This window comes from Aspergillus pseudotamarii, assembly GCF_009193445.1.
Source record: "Aspergillus pseudotamarii strain CBS 117625 unplaced genomic scaffold BDV38scaffold_48, whole genome shotgun sequence".
NCBI lineage: Eukaryota > Fungi > Ascomycota > Eurotiomycetes > Eurotiales > Aspergillaceae > Aspergillus > Aspergillus pseudotamarii.
In genome coordinates, this window is record NW_022475062.1 from 89,012 (window position 1) to 105,638 (window position 16,627).

At 50.6% G+C, this 16,627-nt stretch overlaps 7 protein-coding genes across 7 annotated transcripts; 5 read left to right on the plus strand and 2 right to left on the minus strand.

Annotated features, from left to right (window-relative positions):
* The first annotated feature begins 188 nt into the window (after positions 1 to 188).
* On the plus strand, positions 189 to 761 carry BDV38DRAFT_253450 (general stress protein). The gene is made up of 2 exons (XM_032055237.1): positions 189 to 425; positions 492 to 761. Exons 1-2 carry the CDS (start codon positions 300 to 302, stop codon positions 672 to 674), a joined length of 309 nt encoding a protein of 102 aa, XP_031911013.1. The 5' UTR covers positions 189 to 299; the 3' UTR covers positions 675 to 761.
* Positions 762 to 1,322: 561 nt separating this feature from the next.
* BDV38DRAFT_253453 (uncharacterized protein) lies at positions 1,323 to 4,381 on the plus strand. The gene is made up of 5 exons (XM_032055238.1): positions 1,323 to 1,534; positions 1,609 to 1,671; positions 1,730 to 2,322; positions 2,380 to 3,897; positions 3,967 to 4,381. Exons 1-5 carry the CDS (start codon positions 1,516 to 1,518, stop codon positions 4,057 to 4,059), a joined length of 2,286 nt encoding a protein of 761 aa, XP_031911014.1. The 5' UTR covers positions 1,323 to 1,515; the 3' UTR covers positions 4,060 to 4,381.
* Positions 4,382 to 4,908: 527 nt separating this feature from the next.
* On the plus strand, positions 4,909 to 6,588 carry BDV38DRAFT_253454 (mandelate racemase/muconate lactonizing enzyme family protein). The gene is made up of 4 exons (XM_032055239.1): positions 4,909 to 5,023; positions 5,087 to 5,191; positions 5,253 to 5,858; positions 5,926 to 6,588. Exons 1-4 carry the CDS (start codon positions 4,979 to 4,981, stop codon positions 6,523 to 6,525), a joined length of 1,356 nt encoding a protein of 451 aa, XP_031911015.1. The 5' UTR covers positions 4,909 to 4,978; the 3' UTR covers positions 6,526 to 6,588.
* A 1-nt stretch (position 6,589) lies between these two features.
* On the minus strand, positions 6,590 to 8,072 carry tim21. The gene is made up of 5 exons (XM_032055240.1): positions 7,676 to 8,072; positions 7,409 to 7,593; positions 7,296 to 7,350; positions 7,142 to 7,241; positions 6,590 to 7,086 (listed from the first exon to the last, which is right to left on the minus strand). The coding sequence occupies exons 1-5, from the start codon at positions 7,958 to 7,960 to the stop codon at positions 7,001 to 7,003; spliced, it is 711 nt and encodes a 236-aa protein (XP_031911016.1). The 5' UTR covers positions 7,961 to 8,072; the 3' UTR covers positions 6,590 to 7,000.
* A 249-nt stretch (positions 8,073 to 8,321) lies between these two features.
* BDV38DRAFT_145415 (ADP-ribosylation factor GTPase-activating protein) lies at positions 8,322 to 10,625 on the plus strand. Its single transcript, XM_032051520.1, has 6 exons — positions 8,322 to 8,601; positions 8,666 to 8,801; positions 8,861 to 9,044; positions 9,110 to 9,816; positions 9,872 to 10,189; positions 10,244 to 10,625. The coding sequence occupies exons 1-6, from the start codon at positions 8,536 to 8,538 to the stop codon at positions 10,270 to 10,272; spliced, it is 1,440 nt and encodes a 479-aa protein (XP_031911017.1). The 5' UTR covers positions 8,322 to 8,535; the 3' UTR covers positions 10,273 to 10,625.
* Positions 10,626 to 10,977: 352 nt separating this feature from the next.
* BDV38DRAFT_273168 (folic acid synthesis protein) lies at positions 10,978 to 12,491 on the minus strand (the record flags this gene model as incomplete). Its single annotated transcript, XM_032057631.1, has 3 exons — positions 10,978 to 11,965; positions 12,025 to 12,233; positions 12,294 to 12,491. The coding sequence occupies 3 exons, from the start codon at positions 12,489 to 12,491 to the stop codon at positions 10,978 to 10,980; spliced, it is 1,395 nt and encodes a 464-aa protein (XP_031911018.1).
* An 865-nt stretch (positions 12,492 to 13,356) lies between these two features.
* Positions 13,357 to 14,916, plus strand: BDV38DRAFT_145429 (nitronate monooxygenase). The gene is made up of 4 exons (XM_032051521.1): positions 13,357 to 13,487; positions 13,584 to 13,845; positions 13,911 to 14,412; positions 14,465 to 14,916. Exons 1-4 carry the CDS (start codon positions 13,475 to 13,477, stop codon positions 14,753 to 14,755), a joined length of 1,068 nt encoding a protein of 355 aa, XP_031911019.1. The 5' UTR covers positions 13,357 to 13,474; the 3' UTR covers positions 14,756 to 14,916.
* Positions 14,917 to 16,627: the final 1,711 nt, after the last annotated feature.

A 16,627-nucleotide genomic window follows, 5' to 3' on the forward strand; every position in this document is an offset into this window, starting at 1 on the left:
CATACATGCGTAAGAGGCGGCCATCGCGACATCTGCCCTCTGGATGATCCATTGAAGGTGGAACTTCTAGGCAGTGTGGCATCCAGGTTCGCCTTGTTACTGGGGCATACATCCTACATCACTATGTAGTCATGGGTCTGCCCTCGGTCTGCGGTCTGCAATATAAATATGAAGAAAAATCAGCTGTCATGACCTGAAAACACATTTCTATCCAAACACAGAAAACCACATACTAAAACAATTGGTTCAATAACTCTTGAATCTCAATTCTCAGATCGCAACATCACACATCAGCAAAAATGGCCGACAACTCGAACCCCGGAAACTTTGCCAACCGCCCCCACGACGAGGTCGAGGACATTGCCCGCAAGGGAGGCCAATCGAGCCACCAAGGGGGTTTCGCCAGCATGGACGAGGATAAGCAGGTATGTACATTGCTAATACCCTATCATCCTGACGCTTTTACGTGTGTTCCTAATTTCTTTCTGCAGAGAGACATCGCCTCGAAGGGTGGTCAAGCTTCGTCGGGCAGCTTCCGTCCTGGAGACCCTCGGGCCAGGGAGGCCGGCCACAAGGGTGGACTTGCCTCTGGTGGAAGCTTCGAGCCTGGAGATGAGAGAGCTAGGGAGGCTGGCCACAAGGGTGGAAAAGCTACTGGACACCCAGAGGAGTAAATATCTACGCGCTCCTGCGAGAGTGAAACATGTACAATAGCAAACGATTTCGTCAACGAAGTACTGAATGAATGTATGATATGATCGAATATTATGTAACTTCCTGATTAAGTATTGTTTTTGAGTAAATATCACTTTTACAATTTTCGTCCTATTTGATATGAATATATACTGCGGTCTCCTTGGTAGCTAGAATTACGAGCTGCATGTCAGCCAAGGATATAAGGTTGTTGCTTTTATGTCTCCATGTGCCAGCTTCAATATACTGCCCCTATTGCAAGTTAAGGCTCATATTAATTTCTCTGAACTTTAGGACTTCGAAAGTCTCAGCCTTTACGGAGCCGATATCTAGGCGCAAGCTGGTATATATATCTCTGGCCAACTACGTCATCGCATCATAAATATTGGAGCAATATCATATAGCTCCCATGTTAGTAGTCCCTACACTTCAAGTATTTTATTAGTTAAATACTGAAGAACTCTAGACCATAATTCTAGTGAAGGCTGACCTCAGATTGGTGAGTTCTAACTAGGGCTGTCACTTTCTTCTGCACCGATGCGCCAAGACGTAGGACGCACGGACCATCCGAACTTTGAACAAGCAAATCAGTCTCAACCGTCGCGAACACCTCCAACCAACCCATAAGGCATTATCTCCCTCTCCCAGATCGAGGTGTGTCCTTAATAACACTTGCGTCTGTTTCTCTTATATTCTGCATCATAACCAATTCAGCCTGAACTTATTCGTCTCCCGACACTCACATACACTAGAGACTGCCGAAGCCTTTTAATTTTCCCTACGTGATCATTGCCGTTGCAGTGGAGCTGCGAACTCGTCGCAATGTATAATCCTTACCAAGGTAGGCAGGACACACCTCCCAAATGACAACCTCGCGCTCTAGATTATCTACATATTACTGACTCCATCCTACAGCTCCAGGTCTATATGGAAGGCCACCTGATTTCGGGGCCTACCCGGGAGCTCCTCCCGGCATGGGTAAGTGCCACACCGGTTGCTTCTGTTGTCTGGCATACTCCTAACAGCGAATATACAGCTCCCCCTCCCGGAATGTCCGCCCCCGGAACTACTCCGCCCCCTGGGATGCAGCAAGCGAACGCCCAACAGCCAGGCCGGCCCGCGGGCTTCCCTGCGAACTTTCAACCGCCTCCGAATATGCCCAACATCAACTTCTCCGCCCCTGTGATTCGCCTGGGAACGTCGGGACCGTCGAAGTCAGCTACCCCGGATACTAGCAAGGAGCGCGAAGCCCCAGGAAGACGTGCCGGGCTGGGCTCGTCGAATCTGGAAACCCAGCGCCAGAATGTGCGAGATGCGATGATGCAGCTGCAACCGCCTACCAGGGATGAGATCGTTCGGACACTCTTTGTTGGGGGAGTTACTGAGGGTGTTGGTGGCGACGAGGGCGTTGAGAGGATTCTGCGGTCTGCCGGGAACCTTAGGCGCTGGATCCGTGCTACGGATGCGGATGAAAAACCGTGCAAGTTCGGTTTCGCTGAGTACGAGGACCCCGAGAGTCTGGGTACAGCTGTGGAAGTACTAAAGGACATCGAAGTGCCTTTGAAGAGACAGACGCCGTCGGAGGCCGGTGACAAGGAAGATAGTAAGATTGAGAAGGGCCAACTACTGGTACGTATTATGCATGTGGGGGATTTATGAGCAGATTCTAACGTTTGTTTACACTAGGTTGTCGTTGACGAGAGCTCTCTGAAATACCTTGAGCAATATGAGGCTAGCAAAGGCGAGGAGGACCCCGCGGAACGGCAATCTCGCCTAGATGCTGCGCGTTCGACCCTCTCCAGCGTTCTTTCGGACTTGTTTCACCCGTCATCGCCCACTCAGAAAGAGGATGTTTCGGCGATTGATCGCGAAGGGGACACTGCGATGAAGGATGCAGAGGGTCAAGATGGTGCATCGGCCGAAGTCGTCACTATTCCCATCACAGTCGAGGATGAGCTATCTGATATTCCTCCGGAAATGAGGGAAACAGTTGCTAAGGAGATCGCAGCTTTCCGTGAGAGAAGCAACCGTAGGGATATCGAGCGTCTGAAGAGAGAGGAAGAGATCGAGTCCATGGAAAGAGCACGCAACTCAAATTCTCGCATCAGCCGCCTGGCTTCCCCTCCACCTACAGCTCCAAGCGGACCCGCTGCTGGGGCGAACGGGATCCCTCTTGGTCCTCGGGACCGCAGCATGCCGAATGCGCCATCTGGTCCGAAGGGCTTTGGTGTGCAGATCCCGAAGGATTACCAGAAGGGTGTGGCGTTTGTGAACGGAGGTTCGGTGAATGGCGCCCCGGTTTACATTAATCGTGAAGATGAAGACTCCGATGCGAGCGATGAAGAGCTGGAGCGTCGCCGTCAAGAGAAGAAGGATGCGGAAGCAGAGAAACAATTCCTCGATCAAGAGCGACGCTGGCTCAATCGCGAACGGAGTAGGACGGCAGCTTTAGAGCGCGAGAAGAAGCGGGATAAGGAGGAGGAAGCCAAAATGCAGGAAGTGCGCGAAGAAGCCGATAGGCATTTCGGGGAGTGGAACGATGATACGGAGGCTAGCCGTAAAGCCCACGACTATTACGCGGATAGGGGAGCGTGGTTGCGCAGTCGTGCAGCCTTCCGAGCACGTGAAGTTAGTATGGATGAGGCCGATCGTGCTGCCGAAGAACGGGAGCGGGCTCGCTCTGTCCAACAACGGGAACAGGCACGTGGTATGGCAGACGACTTCCTTGCTCGCCAGGCAGAGGAGTTGGAGACCCGGACTCAGGCCCCCAGAGAACCCCAGCGCTTCAAGCTCTCCCTTGGAGCTGCGGCACAGAAGGCTCAGGCTGCGACCAGCCGCCGGACTGTTGCCGAAGTCGAAGGATTGCTGGAAGACGAAGAAGAGCCGGAAGCAACGGCGAGACGCCCTCTCATCCCGATCAAGTTCGACAGCGCTGCGGAGGCTGCCGGACTCAGCGAGGAGGAGCGGGCACAAGCTGCACGACAACTGGCTGCCGAGATCCCTACCGAGAAGGAGGGATTGTGGAACTGGGAAGTCAAGTGGGAGTTCGTGGACGAGAATGTGGTCAGCGAACAGCTCAAGCCCTTCGTGGAAAAGAAGATTGTCGAATATCTGGGTGTCCAGGAACAGATGTTGGTGGATGTGGTGGAAGAGCATGTTCGCAAGCATGGACATCCCCAAGAGCTGGTGGAACAACTGGAGGAGGTGAGTTTTATCTTCATTGAAGTCTTGTTTTTTGTCGATCGGTTGCAGTGTCTAACTTTGTTGTCCTAGGCTCTCGACGAAGAGGCAGAAGTCTTGGTGCGGAAGCTGTGGCGAATGATCATCTTCTTCTCCGAAAGCGAGAAGAGAGGCCTGTCTGGTTAGAAGACCTCTGGACGCTGAGCAAAGCCCAGGTTAGACCGGGTTAATCGAGTCTAAGGAGGGTGCACTCCTGATTCATGACACCAATCCATTATTCCATGAAAGCACCAGTACTTTTAAATTGATATCCGCCGCTTGAAGGCACAAACTACGTTGCATTCGGTATATGGCATGTTTGATCAGCACGTTTCCCAGGCTTATCTATCGCTAGCCAATGTAAACTAGTCTTGCCGGACTGATAAGTAGTGAAGGCTTGTCCTTTATTAGTGTTTATGCATGTAACGAGGCATATCTAAAGCCGATCCAACGTACGGACGGAGATCAGCCGCAGTCGTTCGGCATTACGAACTGTATCATTTTGTCAGCAGACCAAGAGTTCTTAGCGTACTAATGACATGACATCCAGACGATAAGATACTCCAGGAACATGGACGGGGACGGAGGCGGTCCGACTGTCAAATCGCACACGTTGAGTGGTGGAAAAACCGTTCCCATGGGGTGGAAGAATTCCTCCACCAATGACGATGGATTCCCCACAGTATCGGGATAATTAGTCCAGCGCAATTCAATGTATTTCCCTTATTTAGCCTGGAGGGGAGGAGGGGTGAGAGCCGTATATCTTGCGCCTTTTACCCCCTATGTAACTTGATTCTTTTTTTTGCTTCGTGTCTATTTCATTCCTTGCGCAAGAGACGTCTCTGCTCACTGTCTCTGTTTTGTCTAGGGTTCTATACCTGGAACGTTGCTTAGATCTCTCTTCGTTTCATACACTGCATTGTATGACCACCCCCCCCACATCCATCTTAAAGAAAAAGAGATTGTGATTCTTCCGCCTACGACCAGAGCCTGATTTTACTCTGTTCATTTGAAACTACTCAATTGACCTTCCCTCCACCCATTTCTACAAAATATACCCTACACAATGGTGAAGATCACAGGTTTCACTACCCGGGATGTGCGGTTTCCGGTAAGTCAGAGGCGATTTCAACAGGCGATGCAATTGCTCTGCAGTTATTAACTCAAAGAACAGACATCCCTGGACAAGACTGGCTCCGATGCCATGAATGCAGCCGGCGACTACTCCGCAGCCTACTGTATCATCTACACTGACTCCCCGCATGCTGGACATGGAATGGTATGTGGATCGTGCAATGCCCGCCATAACCCACAATAACACTAACACCTTGACTGAATAGACCTTTACTATCGGCCGTGGAAACGAGATCGTCTGCGCCGCCATCTCTCTTCTCGCACCCCTCGTCGTTGGAAAGGACTTGGACGAGCTCACAGCCAACTGGGGCAAGACATGGCGCCATCTAGTATCTGACAGCCAGCTGCGCTGGATTGGTCCTGAGAAGGGTGTGATCCATCTTGCCCTGGGAGCCGTCGTCAATGCCCTCTGGGACTTGTGGGCCAAGACACTTGGCAAGCCTGTCTGGCGGATCGTCGCGGGGATGACACCCGAGGAGTTCGTCCGTTGCATTGACTTCCGGTATATCACTGATGCTATCACTCCTGAAGAGGCCATTGCATTACTCAAGGAGGTAGAGAGTGGCAAGGAGGAGCGTATTAGGGAGGCAGAGCAGAGCCGTGCTGTTCCTGCTTACACTACTAGTGCTGGATGGCTTGGCTACAGTGAGGATAAGCTGAAGGCTCTTCTGCACGAGACCGTCCAGCAGGGCTACAGACACTTCAAGCTGAAGGTTGGAGGTAACATCGAAGATGATAAGAGGCGGTTGCGCATTGCTCGTGAGGCCATTGGTTATGACCAGGGTAACATTTTGATGGTGGATGCGAACCAGGTGAGTTGACAATGGCATTGTCGAAACCTGTCTCCCCATCACATTACTAACATTCATTCATCTATAGGTCTGGTCTGTGCCTGAGGCTATCAGCTGGATGCACGAGCTCGCCGAGTTCAAGCCCTGGTTCATCGAAGAGCCTACCTCCCCCGATGACATCCTCGGCCACGCCGCTATTAAGAAGGCCCTCGAGAACACCCCCCACGGCCCTATCGGTGTCGCCACCGGAGAGATGTGCCAGAACCGTGTTATCTTCAAGCAGCTTCTGCAGGCAGGAGCCTTGACTGTTCTCCAGGCGGATGCTTGCCGTGTCGGTGGTGTCAACGAGGTCCTCGCTATCCTCTTGCTTGCTCGCAAGTTCGGTGTCCCTATCGTTCCTCACTCCGGTGGTGTTGGCTTGCCTGAATACACTCAACATCTTAGCACAATTGACTACGTCGTTGTCAGTGGTAAGAAGAGTGTGCTGGAGTATGTGGACCACCTGCACGAGCACTTCGTGCACCCCTCTAGTGTCAAGGATGGTTACTACGTTACCCCTCTGGAGCCTGGGTACAGTGTGGAGATGAAGCCCGAGAGTATGGATGAGTTTGCCTTCCCAGGTGAACAGGGCAAGAGTTGGTGGACGACGGATGCTGCGAAGACAATTCTGGAGGGTCCTCGGATATAATGAGACTAAAACTTGATATAGATGTTTTTATGTTTCTTATGTGAATATTTATGTATTGAAAATAGCCATTGCATTGTTTGATTTCCTCTGAAATTGCTGCTATTATCTCGTTCACTTTATACGCTGCAAAATGCTTTATGAATACATGCCCAAGTATGGGTTTTATATAGTACAACACGGGTGTGTGACTGTGGCGTTGTGGCACAAAGAAGCCTTACGCGGACGCAGACCACCCAAGAATAAAGAATTTCGTCTGTCATAGGCTTGAAGCTACCTACCGCCTCAAGCTTTTAGTCCATCGTAGAACTGAACAACAGCGATGATCATGCCGATTGATTTTCATCGGCTCCAGATGCAAACACCTAGCTCCCACCTCTGGTACGGCCAGCCAGCGTAGGAAGAGGGAGCCGGCGGCCGAAGTCATGTCAAGGCTACCTGACAGAGCACAAAGATTGTAATTGGACAAGGAAGCGATCTATCGCCACTGTATGCCAAAGATCTTCAAGGCTTGCCCGACTCCAGGCTTCTCGCGAGCTTGCTCAAGGATGACTCGAGAGTGACCTGCATAATGGCCTTAGCTTGAGATCGTATATGTCGGAGATAAGCTATTACTTACCCTTAACATCCAGTGCAAGAAGCTGATATTCCCACTCATTCTTGTCAAGTGGCTTAATCATGTGGACGTGTACGACTCCTTGGTTGCGCGGTCCCTCAACCTGGGCGTTGACAGTTAGTTAAGCACATCTCATCTAAGAAATAGTAAAACAAACATGGAAATTCATCCTCATATGTTCGCGACCTAAACGATCCTTTTCGATGGTGGTCCTTAATTCGAAGTTAGCGCCTCTGATACGTGACCAGCCAAGAAGAACAGGGTACCTACGCAATAGGGCGATTCCGCGCCCATTTATTCGAAGTGCTTTCTCCATACGCCTTGATTTCCCTTCGGTCTCCCAGAATGTCTGTACACCGAGTGTCGTCTAAGATGCGCTCAACTGCCTTCTCGTACTGCCATGTCCGGCTATTCGGGGAGAAAACTTCTGAATAGAGCAAGTAACATACACCCCCCTGCCCATGTATCAGTCCTGTATCCAACATGCATCATGAGTTTTCCATGAGCAATATTGTTGCTCACTCAGACCTAACTAACCGTCAAAGCCGCACCGGCCAATATAATAACCAAGTTGAACGACTGTTGGGTTGCGCGCGCAACCTTTTCCCGTCCCGTCAGTTCTCCCCACTCATATCGCCCATCATCGGACAGCACGGTCACGTTCCTCCGTTTTGGGGTCGACTTGGGCCCTGAGCCTCCCCCGAGATCGCCGTGAGTCGCATAGCATCGCGTCAACTCGACCGTGCGGGGAAATCCAGGGCGCAAGAGAAGGGCAGACGAAGCCCGGTGCAAGGAAGGTCTGGGTAGGAGGTATGCACTCATTGTGGGATATCGAACATCACCCGGGTTCCCGTCGGATCAAACTGTATCGCACGGCAGTCGTGAGCATGGGAGATTCGAGCAAGAACTGCTGAATGATCTCATAAAATTCCATGCGCTGAGCCGTGGTCGGCATTCAATGAGACTCGGTCCATGTGGGGAGACGGGTGGGTCACGTGGATGACTTCCGCTCTGGTGAAAATTTCCGGAAGGGTCCGAGTACAGATGTAATTGCAATACAGAGTAACCAAGAAGGCCTGAAGACTTCCCTATCTAGTCCTGTATTTGATACCATTGCTTGGCTTGAAAGTATTAATTGTGGATCCTATTGAGATGAAAACAGGGTAAGAACATCTTTTTGCAACGTTTCAGATCAGATCTTCCCCTTTAAACATAGAGGGATTTTTAAAAGTTACAGTAACTTGTAACTTCCGCCCGGGGGTCCCAAACGATTCCGACCACGTTCGTTCTCCCGGTTGCATTTTGGATCTCTCTTCCTCCTCCCTAGAAGTCCTGACATCCTATACCGTCTTTGTTTCTACTTCATTCAGGACCCGTCTCGTCCTACTCGTCTCACAATGAGTGCCACCAAGGCGGAGTCTCAAAAAATATTCGAGAAACTCAAACTAAAGCCCGCAAACAAGGTGCGCGCAACCCCTCACCCACCGGTCTAGAAATTGGCCGAGTTCGCTGACTTCAACCTCATAGTTATGTTTTGATTGCGGCTCCAAGAACCCTACATGGTCGTCGGTGCCGTTCGGTATCTACCTGTGTCTCGACTGCTCGGCCCACCACCGTAATCTGGGTGTCCACATTTCCTTCGTTCGTTCCACAAACCTCGACCGTATGCACCACCGTCTACCCTGGATAGGTCTTTGGCTTGGCACTAATGGATGCTCACAGAATGGCAATGGGAGCAACTTCGGCTTATGAAGGTCGGTGGAAATGAGTCCGCCACCAAGTATTTCCAGTCGCATGGAGGTTCCGCTGCCCTGGCTAGCAAGGACACTAAGGTGAAGTATACATGCAATGCTGCCGTGAAGTACAAGGAAGAATTGAAGAGGCGGGCTGCGCAGGACGCCGAGCAGTAAGTACCATATTGTCTATGCATATCACTTTACCGCTAGATGCTTACTCTGCTTTCCCTCACAGATACCCTGAAGAGGTTGTGATCACGGACGTTCCCGCTGGCACCCCGTCCAACGGCTCTAGTACGCCTGCCGGCGATGCTGAGGATGACTTCTTCTCTTCCTGGGATAAGCCCTCGATCAAGCGCCCAAGCAACCCTCCCTCACGCACAGGAACCCCCCCGGTGGTCAGCCGCACTGCGTCTCCATTCTTGAACGCAGGCGCAAATGGCTCGCGTTCCAAGTCTCCTCTTTCGGGATCCGAAAAGGAAAGCTCTCCTGCTCCCGCTGCTATCAGGGCCAGCACTACTGTCCGGAAGACTACGACGGCTAGTACTGCAAAGAAAGGCAGTGTGCTAGGTGCCAAGAAGGCCCCCAAGCTGGGAGCTAAGAAGATCGGCGCAGCTGAGGCCATCGATTTCGAAGAAGCAGAAAGGAAGGCCAAGGAGGAAGCCGAGCGTATTGAGAAGCTTGGATATGATCCCGAGGCTGAAAAGGCTGAGGCCGATGCCAAGGCTAAGAGTACGACTACAGGAGCTACACCTCTTGCCGCCCCCACGCCGATCAACCCCAGCGCCTCCAGAAAGTCCCACGAGCGTAACTCTAGCGATGTAGAGCGTTTGGGTATGGGTATCGGACGCCTAGGATTTGGCCAGACCGTTGGTTCGAAGCCTGCTGCTCCGAAAAAGCTAGGCTTCGGCTCTGTCGCTCCTGCTCGGTCAGCTGCTGAAGGCGAGTTCACTATTACCATGTTGAAATTAACTGCAAATGCTAATAAATCATACAGAGGAGGAACTCAACCAGACCAAGTCCAGGTTTGGTGCCCAGAAGGGTATCTCGTCCGATGAGTTCTTTGGGCGTGATAGATTCGATCCCTCAGCCCAGGCCGAGGCTAAGGAGCGCCTCCGCCAATTCGATGGTGCCACCTCTATTTCCAGCAACTCCTACTTCGGCCGCCCCGAAGACGATCTCCCCGCCGGAGACGACGGATACGGAGACTTGGAAACTGCGGCCAAGGACTTTGTTCGTCGTTTTGGCATGACAGCCGGAGACGATCTCGAGAACCTTACACAACTCGTCGGAGACAGTGCCGTCAAACTGCAGGGTTAGTTATCCCGTCTCCTCTGCTCATTTACCTCCTACTGACAATGCTGTCTAGGCGCCATACGTAACTACATGAACAGCTAAACGGATACAACCAATTGATCAATACCGCGGCAACCTTTTCAATCTCCACCTTCGGACACCATTACTTTGCCATGATTAACCAGTTCATTGCCTATGACTTTGGTGGCGTTTTGTCCTATCCCTTTAGAAAGATATCCTCGCGAACTCAACCCCGGCCTAATTTCACCCCTGCGGACTGCGAGCACTCTAGCCGGGAAAACGTTCGGCTTGTCATAGTCTGATTCGCGGAGTGGTTGAGGTCGGCTTCTTCTTTGTCAACTGCTCGTGATTCTGACTTAGTCGAAAATCCTTTAAATTGGCATCTTCATTGAATATCATCTTTGATTTGCTATGGTTCCTGTATATCCTTTTTCTTTTTTTCTCTTCTCTTAGGTAGTGTTAGGCGTTTTTTGTCAATTAAAACCATATATTTTATACTTTAGAAAGAATCTACCTTGTAGCAACCATGGATAACTTAAACCTAGGCATCTACTGCAGGTTAAGAACAAAAATTGAAGATCACTAGATCTAATACAAACCTTAGCCCTAACAACAGACTAGGTCATTCATAAAATTCATCCTCAAGAAAATTTTGAAAAGTCATTTATATCATACAAGTTGATGATGATCCCACTATCCTACAAGATCTCGATATTGTTGAAAATATACAAGTGTCACACACGTACCTTAACCATTCAACACCCACGCACCCACACAACAAGCCCCCTACTCATCCACCCGGTAAATAGCATCCGCAACCTTAGCCACCTGCCACATCTCCTTAACATCGTGGACACGAACAATATCCGCGCCACCAGCAACACTAGCTGTAACAGTAGCAGCCGTGCCCCAATTTCGCTCACTAGCCTTCTCAACACCAGTAAGCCTACCAATGAACCTCTTCCGACTAGGACCCATCAGCCAAGGGAAATACTCTAGTCCCTGGACACCCGTGCGGAGTTTCTGCAAATCACGAAGAATAGTCAGATCGTGGGGCTGATTCTTCGCGAACCCAAGCCCGGGGTCGAGGATCATTCGCCAACGACGGATACCGGCTGCTTCGGCGGCGGAGATGCGCTCGAGGAGTTCGGCGCCCACGTCCTGGATTACGCCGTTGGGGTAGTCCGTTAGCTGGGTCATTGTTGATGGGGTGCCGCGCATGTGCATGAGGATGACGGATTTGCCGGTGCGGGCCATTGTTGGGAGCATGTCTGGGTCGAGGAGGCCGGCGGAGACGTCGTTGATGATGTCTGCGCCGGCGGCGCAGGCTTCCTCGGCGACGCGAGCGCGGTATGTGTCGATGCTGATGGCGATATTTGCAGCTTCTGGGATGGAGGTGCGGATGTGTCGGATTGCTGGGATAACGCGGGCGAGTTCTTCGGCTTCACCGACGGGGGCAGAGCCTGGGCGGGTGCTTTCGCCGCCGATGTCGATGATTGTTGCGCCTGAGGCGATGAAGGTGCGGACAGTGTTGGTTAGGGTTGTTAGGTCTGTTGGGGAGTGTTTCCCGCCGTCGGAGAAGGAGTCGGGGGTTAGGTTTAGGATGGCCATTATGTGGGTTGGGCGGTTGGGGTTGGTGGCATGGAGTGGGGGGAAGTTCTTGGATATGTAGGTTGTGGCATGGGGGGTTGGGTCTGGTGGGGGGAGGGATTTGAGATGGGAGAGGTAGGTTGTGCCGTGGCCTGGGAATGGAGGTCGTTCGTGAGGGATGAGTCTGGTGGGTGGTTGTTAGGTCTCTGGTTTGTGGGAGGGGGTGTCTTGTACGGGGCTTACTGGCAGAGAGGTCGTAGTACGAAATCCCGTTCGAGCATTAGCCGGTGAGGGATGTTGAGGCGGTCGTTGGAGAAGATCTGTTCGTCGTAGAGGAGGATATCAAGATCGATAGAGCGGGGGCCCTTGTCGATCAACTTCTTCCTTCCCAGTCCGCTCTCAATCGATTGGATGGTATCGAGTAGCTCCATAGGTCCTAAGCTGGTTTCCACCTACCCGTTGGAGGTCAGAAGAGCTTGTACAGTACAAAGTTACACTAGATGGTTACTGACCTCGCAAACTCCATTCATGAACGGATCTTGATCGAGGACGTACATAGGAGCCGTCTCGAACAGGGAACTTGTTCGCTTGACTCTGATATTGGCTCTCTCCATTTCGGAGCATGCCTTCTCAATCATCTCAACCCGCTCTCCGACATTGCTTCCAAGGGCTACAAAAGCCCGGTGAAGTGGAGGGTTACAGGGATTCATTCCGGTATTGAATGAATTCAATGAGCTAGTGGAAACGCCCCTCGTAGATGCGGACAATCTTAGAGACCCATGGCTGGAACTGCTCACATTAGACTGGGACAACGCCCAGCTATTACGTCGTCCAGACACTCCGAGGTCTGATCCACATGGTGTTAGTTTCCGTGGCTACATGAAAGCGTTATGGCACAATGCGATGTTCGGTTGGAAACATCTTTCAATGGTACTTTAGACGAACCGACGGCCGGATTTGATCGCAGTGAATACTTAAAATTGAAATTGGAGTAACATACTAGTACCAGAGATAGACAGATTTCTACCAGTATGTTAGACGAGAGGGTTTATCATGCAATTGTCAAAGAAAACCTGCCTCGTTCTTGGGCCCGCGTAGAATCTCCTATAAGCCGGCACACAGACCTTGCTGTGTCGCGGGGTTGGAAACAAGCCTAAATTGAAAGAAGGCCATTGTCCGCAACCAGGAATGGTTGAGGTTAGGGATGTAGCATTGGCATGCCAATTCCTAATTGACATTGGCCTCATACTTCCTGAGAAATGAGCAGCCCTGGCGTCTGTCAGTTGATCTTCTTATGACTCGTCCAAAAAAAAAAGTTCGGGTCATACGTCATGCAACGGCTCGCATTGCTTTTCGGGAGCGGAATCAGCTGATGCACGACACCTGAGGCATTCAATAATGGTGACTAATAGACTTCTGAAACCCCGCCTGTGAATCGGCCAATAGGTTCGGCACTAAACCCAAAAAGCATTGGCAACTATGGGGAAATTAAGTTCATTCGGAGGTCCCGTGTTAAAGTTGCAACCGAGGCTGTCATGTTCATGCTTCCTCCTCGGTTCACCCCATCCTCTTCTTCTCCTATATTTAGGACTTATTTCTCCATACTCTCCACATGTCATCGTTCCTGATCATCTTCACTACATCTACCTTTTGATTCTCGGTCACTTTCTCTTCTAACGTCCCACCCTCAACCATGGCTTCTCCTCGTAAGCTCCCACCGCCTTTGTGCCCTTCCATCATATGATTGGAAGCTGTGACAATGCAACTGGATAGGATCCCTTGCTAACCACAGATTTCGACAGAGAAAATCCGTACTACCCTTACGGATCTGCTCAAGATCCAACACCCCATCCTGCTGGCAGGTATGAACGTGGCCGCCGGTCCTAAGTTGGCCGCAGCGGTCACCAACGCCGGTGGCCTCGGTGTCATCGGTGGTGTCGGCTACACCCCCGACATGCTTCGTGAACAGATTACAGAACTCAAGAGCTACTTGAATGACAAGAGTGCGCCTTTTGGTGTCGACCTTTTGCTTCCGCAGGTCGGAGGAAACGCTCGGAAGACCAAGTAGGCCTCCCTGTACCTGGGACACCTTGGGTGAGAGGCGAAAATGCTAACCAGCCTGTCCTCAGCTACGACTACACCAAGGGAAAGCTTGACGAGCTTGTCGACATCATCATTGAGAGCGGTGCACGCTTATTCGTTTCGGCCGTCGGTGTCCCTCCCAAGCACGTCGTGGAGAAGCTCCACGGTGCTGGCATCCTGTGCATGAACATGATCGGCCACCCCAAGCACGTTCAGAAGGCTCTTGATGTTGGTGTAGATATCATCTGCGCCCAGGGCGGTGAAGGTGGTGGTCACACTGGTGATGTTCCGACTACCGTTCTCATCCCTACCGTTGCCAAGCTGTGCCAAGGCAAGAAGAGCCCCTTGACTGGTCAGCCTGTACAGGTCGTCGCCGCAGGTGGTTTGTTCAATGGTAACTCGGTTGCCGCCGCTCTTATGCTTGGTGCCTCTGCTGTCTGGATTGGTACTCGCTTCATCCTGTCTGATGAGGCCGGTGCTCCTACTGCTCACCAGGAGGCCGTCCGCACTGCCGGATTCGAGGACAATGTCCGCACCATTATCTTCACTGTAGGTTTTGGGACATTCTTCGATGTGCGCATTCTCGCTAACCGGTCTATAGGGTCGTCCCCTTCGCGTTCGCAACAACGCCTACATCAAGAACTGGGAAGAGAACCGCCAGGAGGAGATCAAGCAATTGACCGCTAAGGGTATCATCCCTGTCGAGCACGACATGGAGAACTTGCCCGATGACGTTGACGATGAGACCCTGGACAATGCCCGTCCCTTCTTGATGGGCAAGGTCGCTGCCGTCGTCAATGAGAAGAAGTCTGCCAAGGCTATTGTTGATGAGCTTGTTAATGATGCCTCTGATCTGTTGCAGAAGGGCCACAAGATGCTTGCTAAACTGTAAATAATTTCATTGTTAATGGCGCACTCCGGGTATGAGGATGGTGCATATAAATGTTGATATTCATGACCATTCATACTGGTTAGCGTTCTCTATACCAATTTCCTCTTCAGCTTATTGAGTTCTCCAGCAGCCGGACTGGACCCACGGTTCAATTTGCAGCTGCCGATGAATCTTAGCAGCGGTGTTTGCAACATTGTGCGGCAGAAAAGTAAGGCCATAGACCACAGAAGACTACATACCAAGCCAAACAGTATTTAGCTTGGCCCAAGTGCCTTCCTACCAAGTAAAGCAATCTACAATCCAGAGATGCCCACATAAGAATCACCCAGAGACGGCAATGCATAATCCCGACCGAACCCAAGAATTATGCAATCGGCTCGGCAAGCCGTACCCGTGCAATTCTCCCTCTCCACCTAGACCCGACCATGAAACCAACCGAACATGAAATCGTTCCGTAAATATCAACAGGACGATGGGAAACCAGTGGCGAAGAGCCGCTGACTCATCGGAAGGGAGTTTTATCAATTCGCAATAGACCATGCTCTACATAACTTCAAATGGGTATCCTAGCGGTATTTGAACACAAGTAAGTACTATCTCATCATGATCTAGACCATGACAAATTAATGTACATATGATTTTCACAAGCAACGCATTTCACACATAAGCTGAGACGAAATTTGGCAGTAAGGACAAGAGCCGAGCTGCCGAGGTGCTAGTTGTGGAACATAATGTGGCGGGTTTTCTTTTTTGGTTGCGGGTGGGGATTATGGGTCAGGATTTGATCCACTTAAGGTTCGGGTTAGGGCTTGCGGATGTTGTATGGCAATAGGCGGTAGAATATTGTTATGTATATTCCGTAGTTTTAGATCAAGTTATAGGTTGAAGTGTAGCTTAGTCTGTCGGATTCCTGGGCTAGAAATACATAGATAAAGCAAGTCTTATCTCATGAGCTTGAAGATGAGAATAGTGGACACATTGAAACTAGTGTAATCTGGGCAGTGGTCTAAATATATGGTCAAAACGCCCGATGTAACATAACTGCTGCGTGTGGGAATTGCGATATAATGCCTAAAGATACAGTTAGAGTATAGATGCGCTCATAGGCTGCATGGTAAACTATTACTGGGACATGTAAGCTGGCTGGATAACGGGTCTATTTCTTTGATGGATCAGTAGTCTTAGGTCACGATAACACTATATTGACATGATAGTTTCCCACTGAGTCCGGAGCATATATACTGTATACAGCAGTAGAACCTCACCTTCAAAGTAAAACATAAGGATCCGCATCCAATCAGTATCGAGAACACATGATAATGAGGTCATCTTTGATTTTCTCCGACCCAAACATACGTATTTAGAGCCGCAGCTGCGCCAAGGACAACCCATAGCTTGTCTGGTTGCATGCCTTATCAGAGACGGCGATTGCCGAACTGTGAGTTGGGACTAGAGAGATCGTAGGTTTCCGCTGGCGCGGGGTAAGCATAAGATCTGGAGAAGGGATACGGAGGTGATCCCTGGACATGACCACTTATATAGTTAAGTTTATTATTATCATATACAGCGAGGTGGCGTTCATGTAGGAAGTGAGAGATCTAGCAGATAACACAGTCAAACACGTTGTAATTAAATATGAGATGGGTGTCTCTCTCGTGACTTTGGGCTATAGTGTCACGTCAAAATGAGTCTGTGATATTGAAGTAATATAGACAATCTATATCATGTCGTTAGGAGAGCCACCCTGGATAGGATAGTCATAAGGACTGTATCGGTGTTGTCCGATGCTCTCATGAAGATATTAAAAGCCATATCATCCGTGAGCAATCAAAGATAACTGAGATCGATAGGCAAAAGCTTGAATACGGGCAG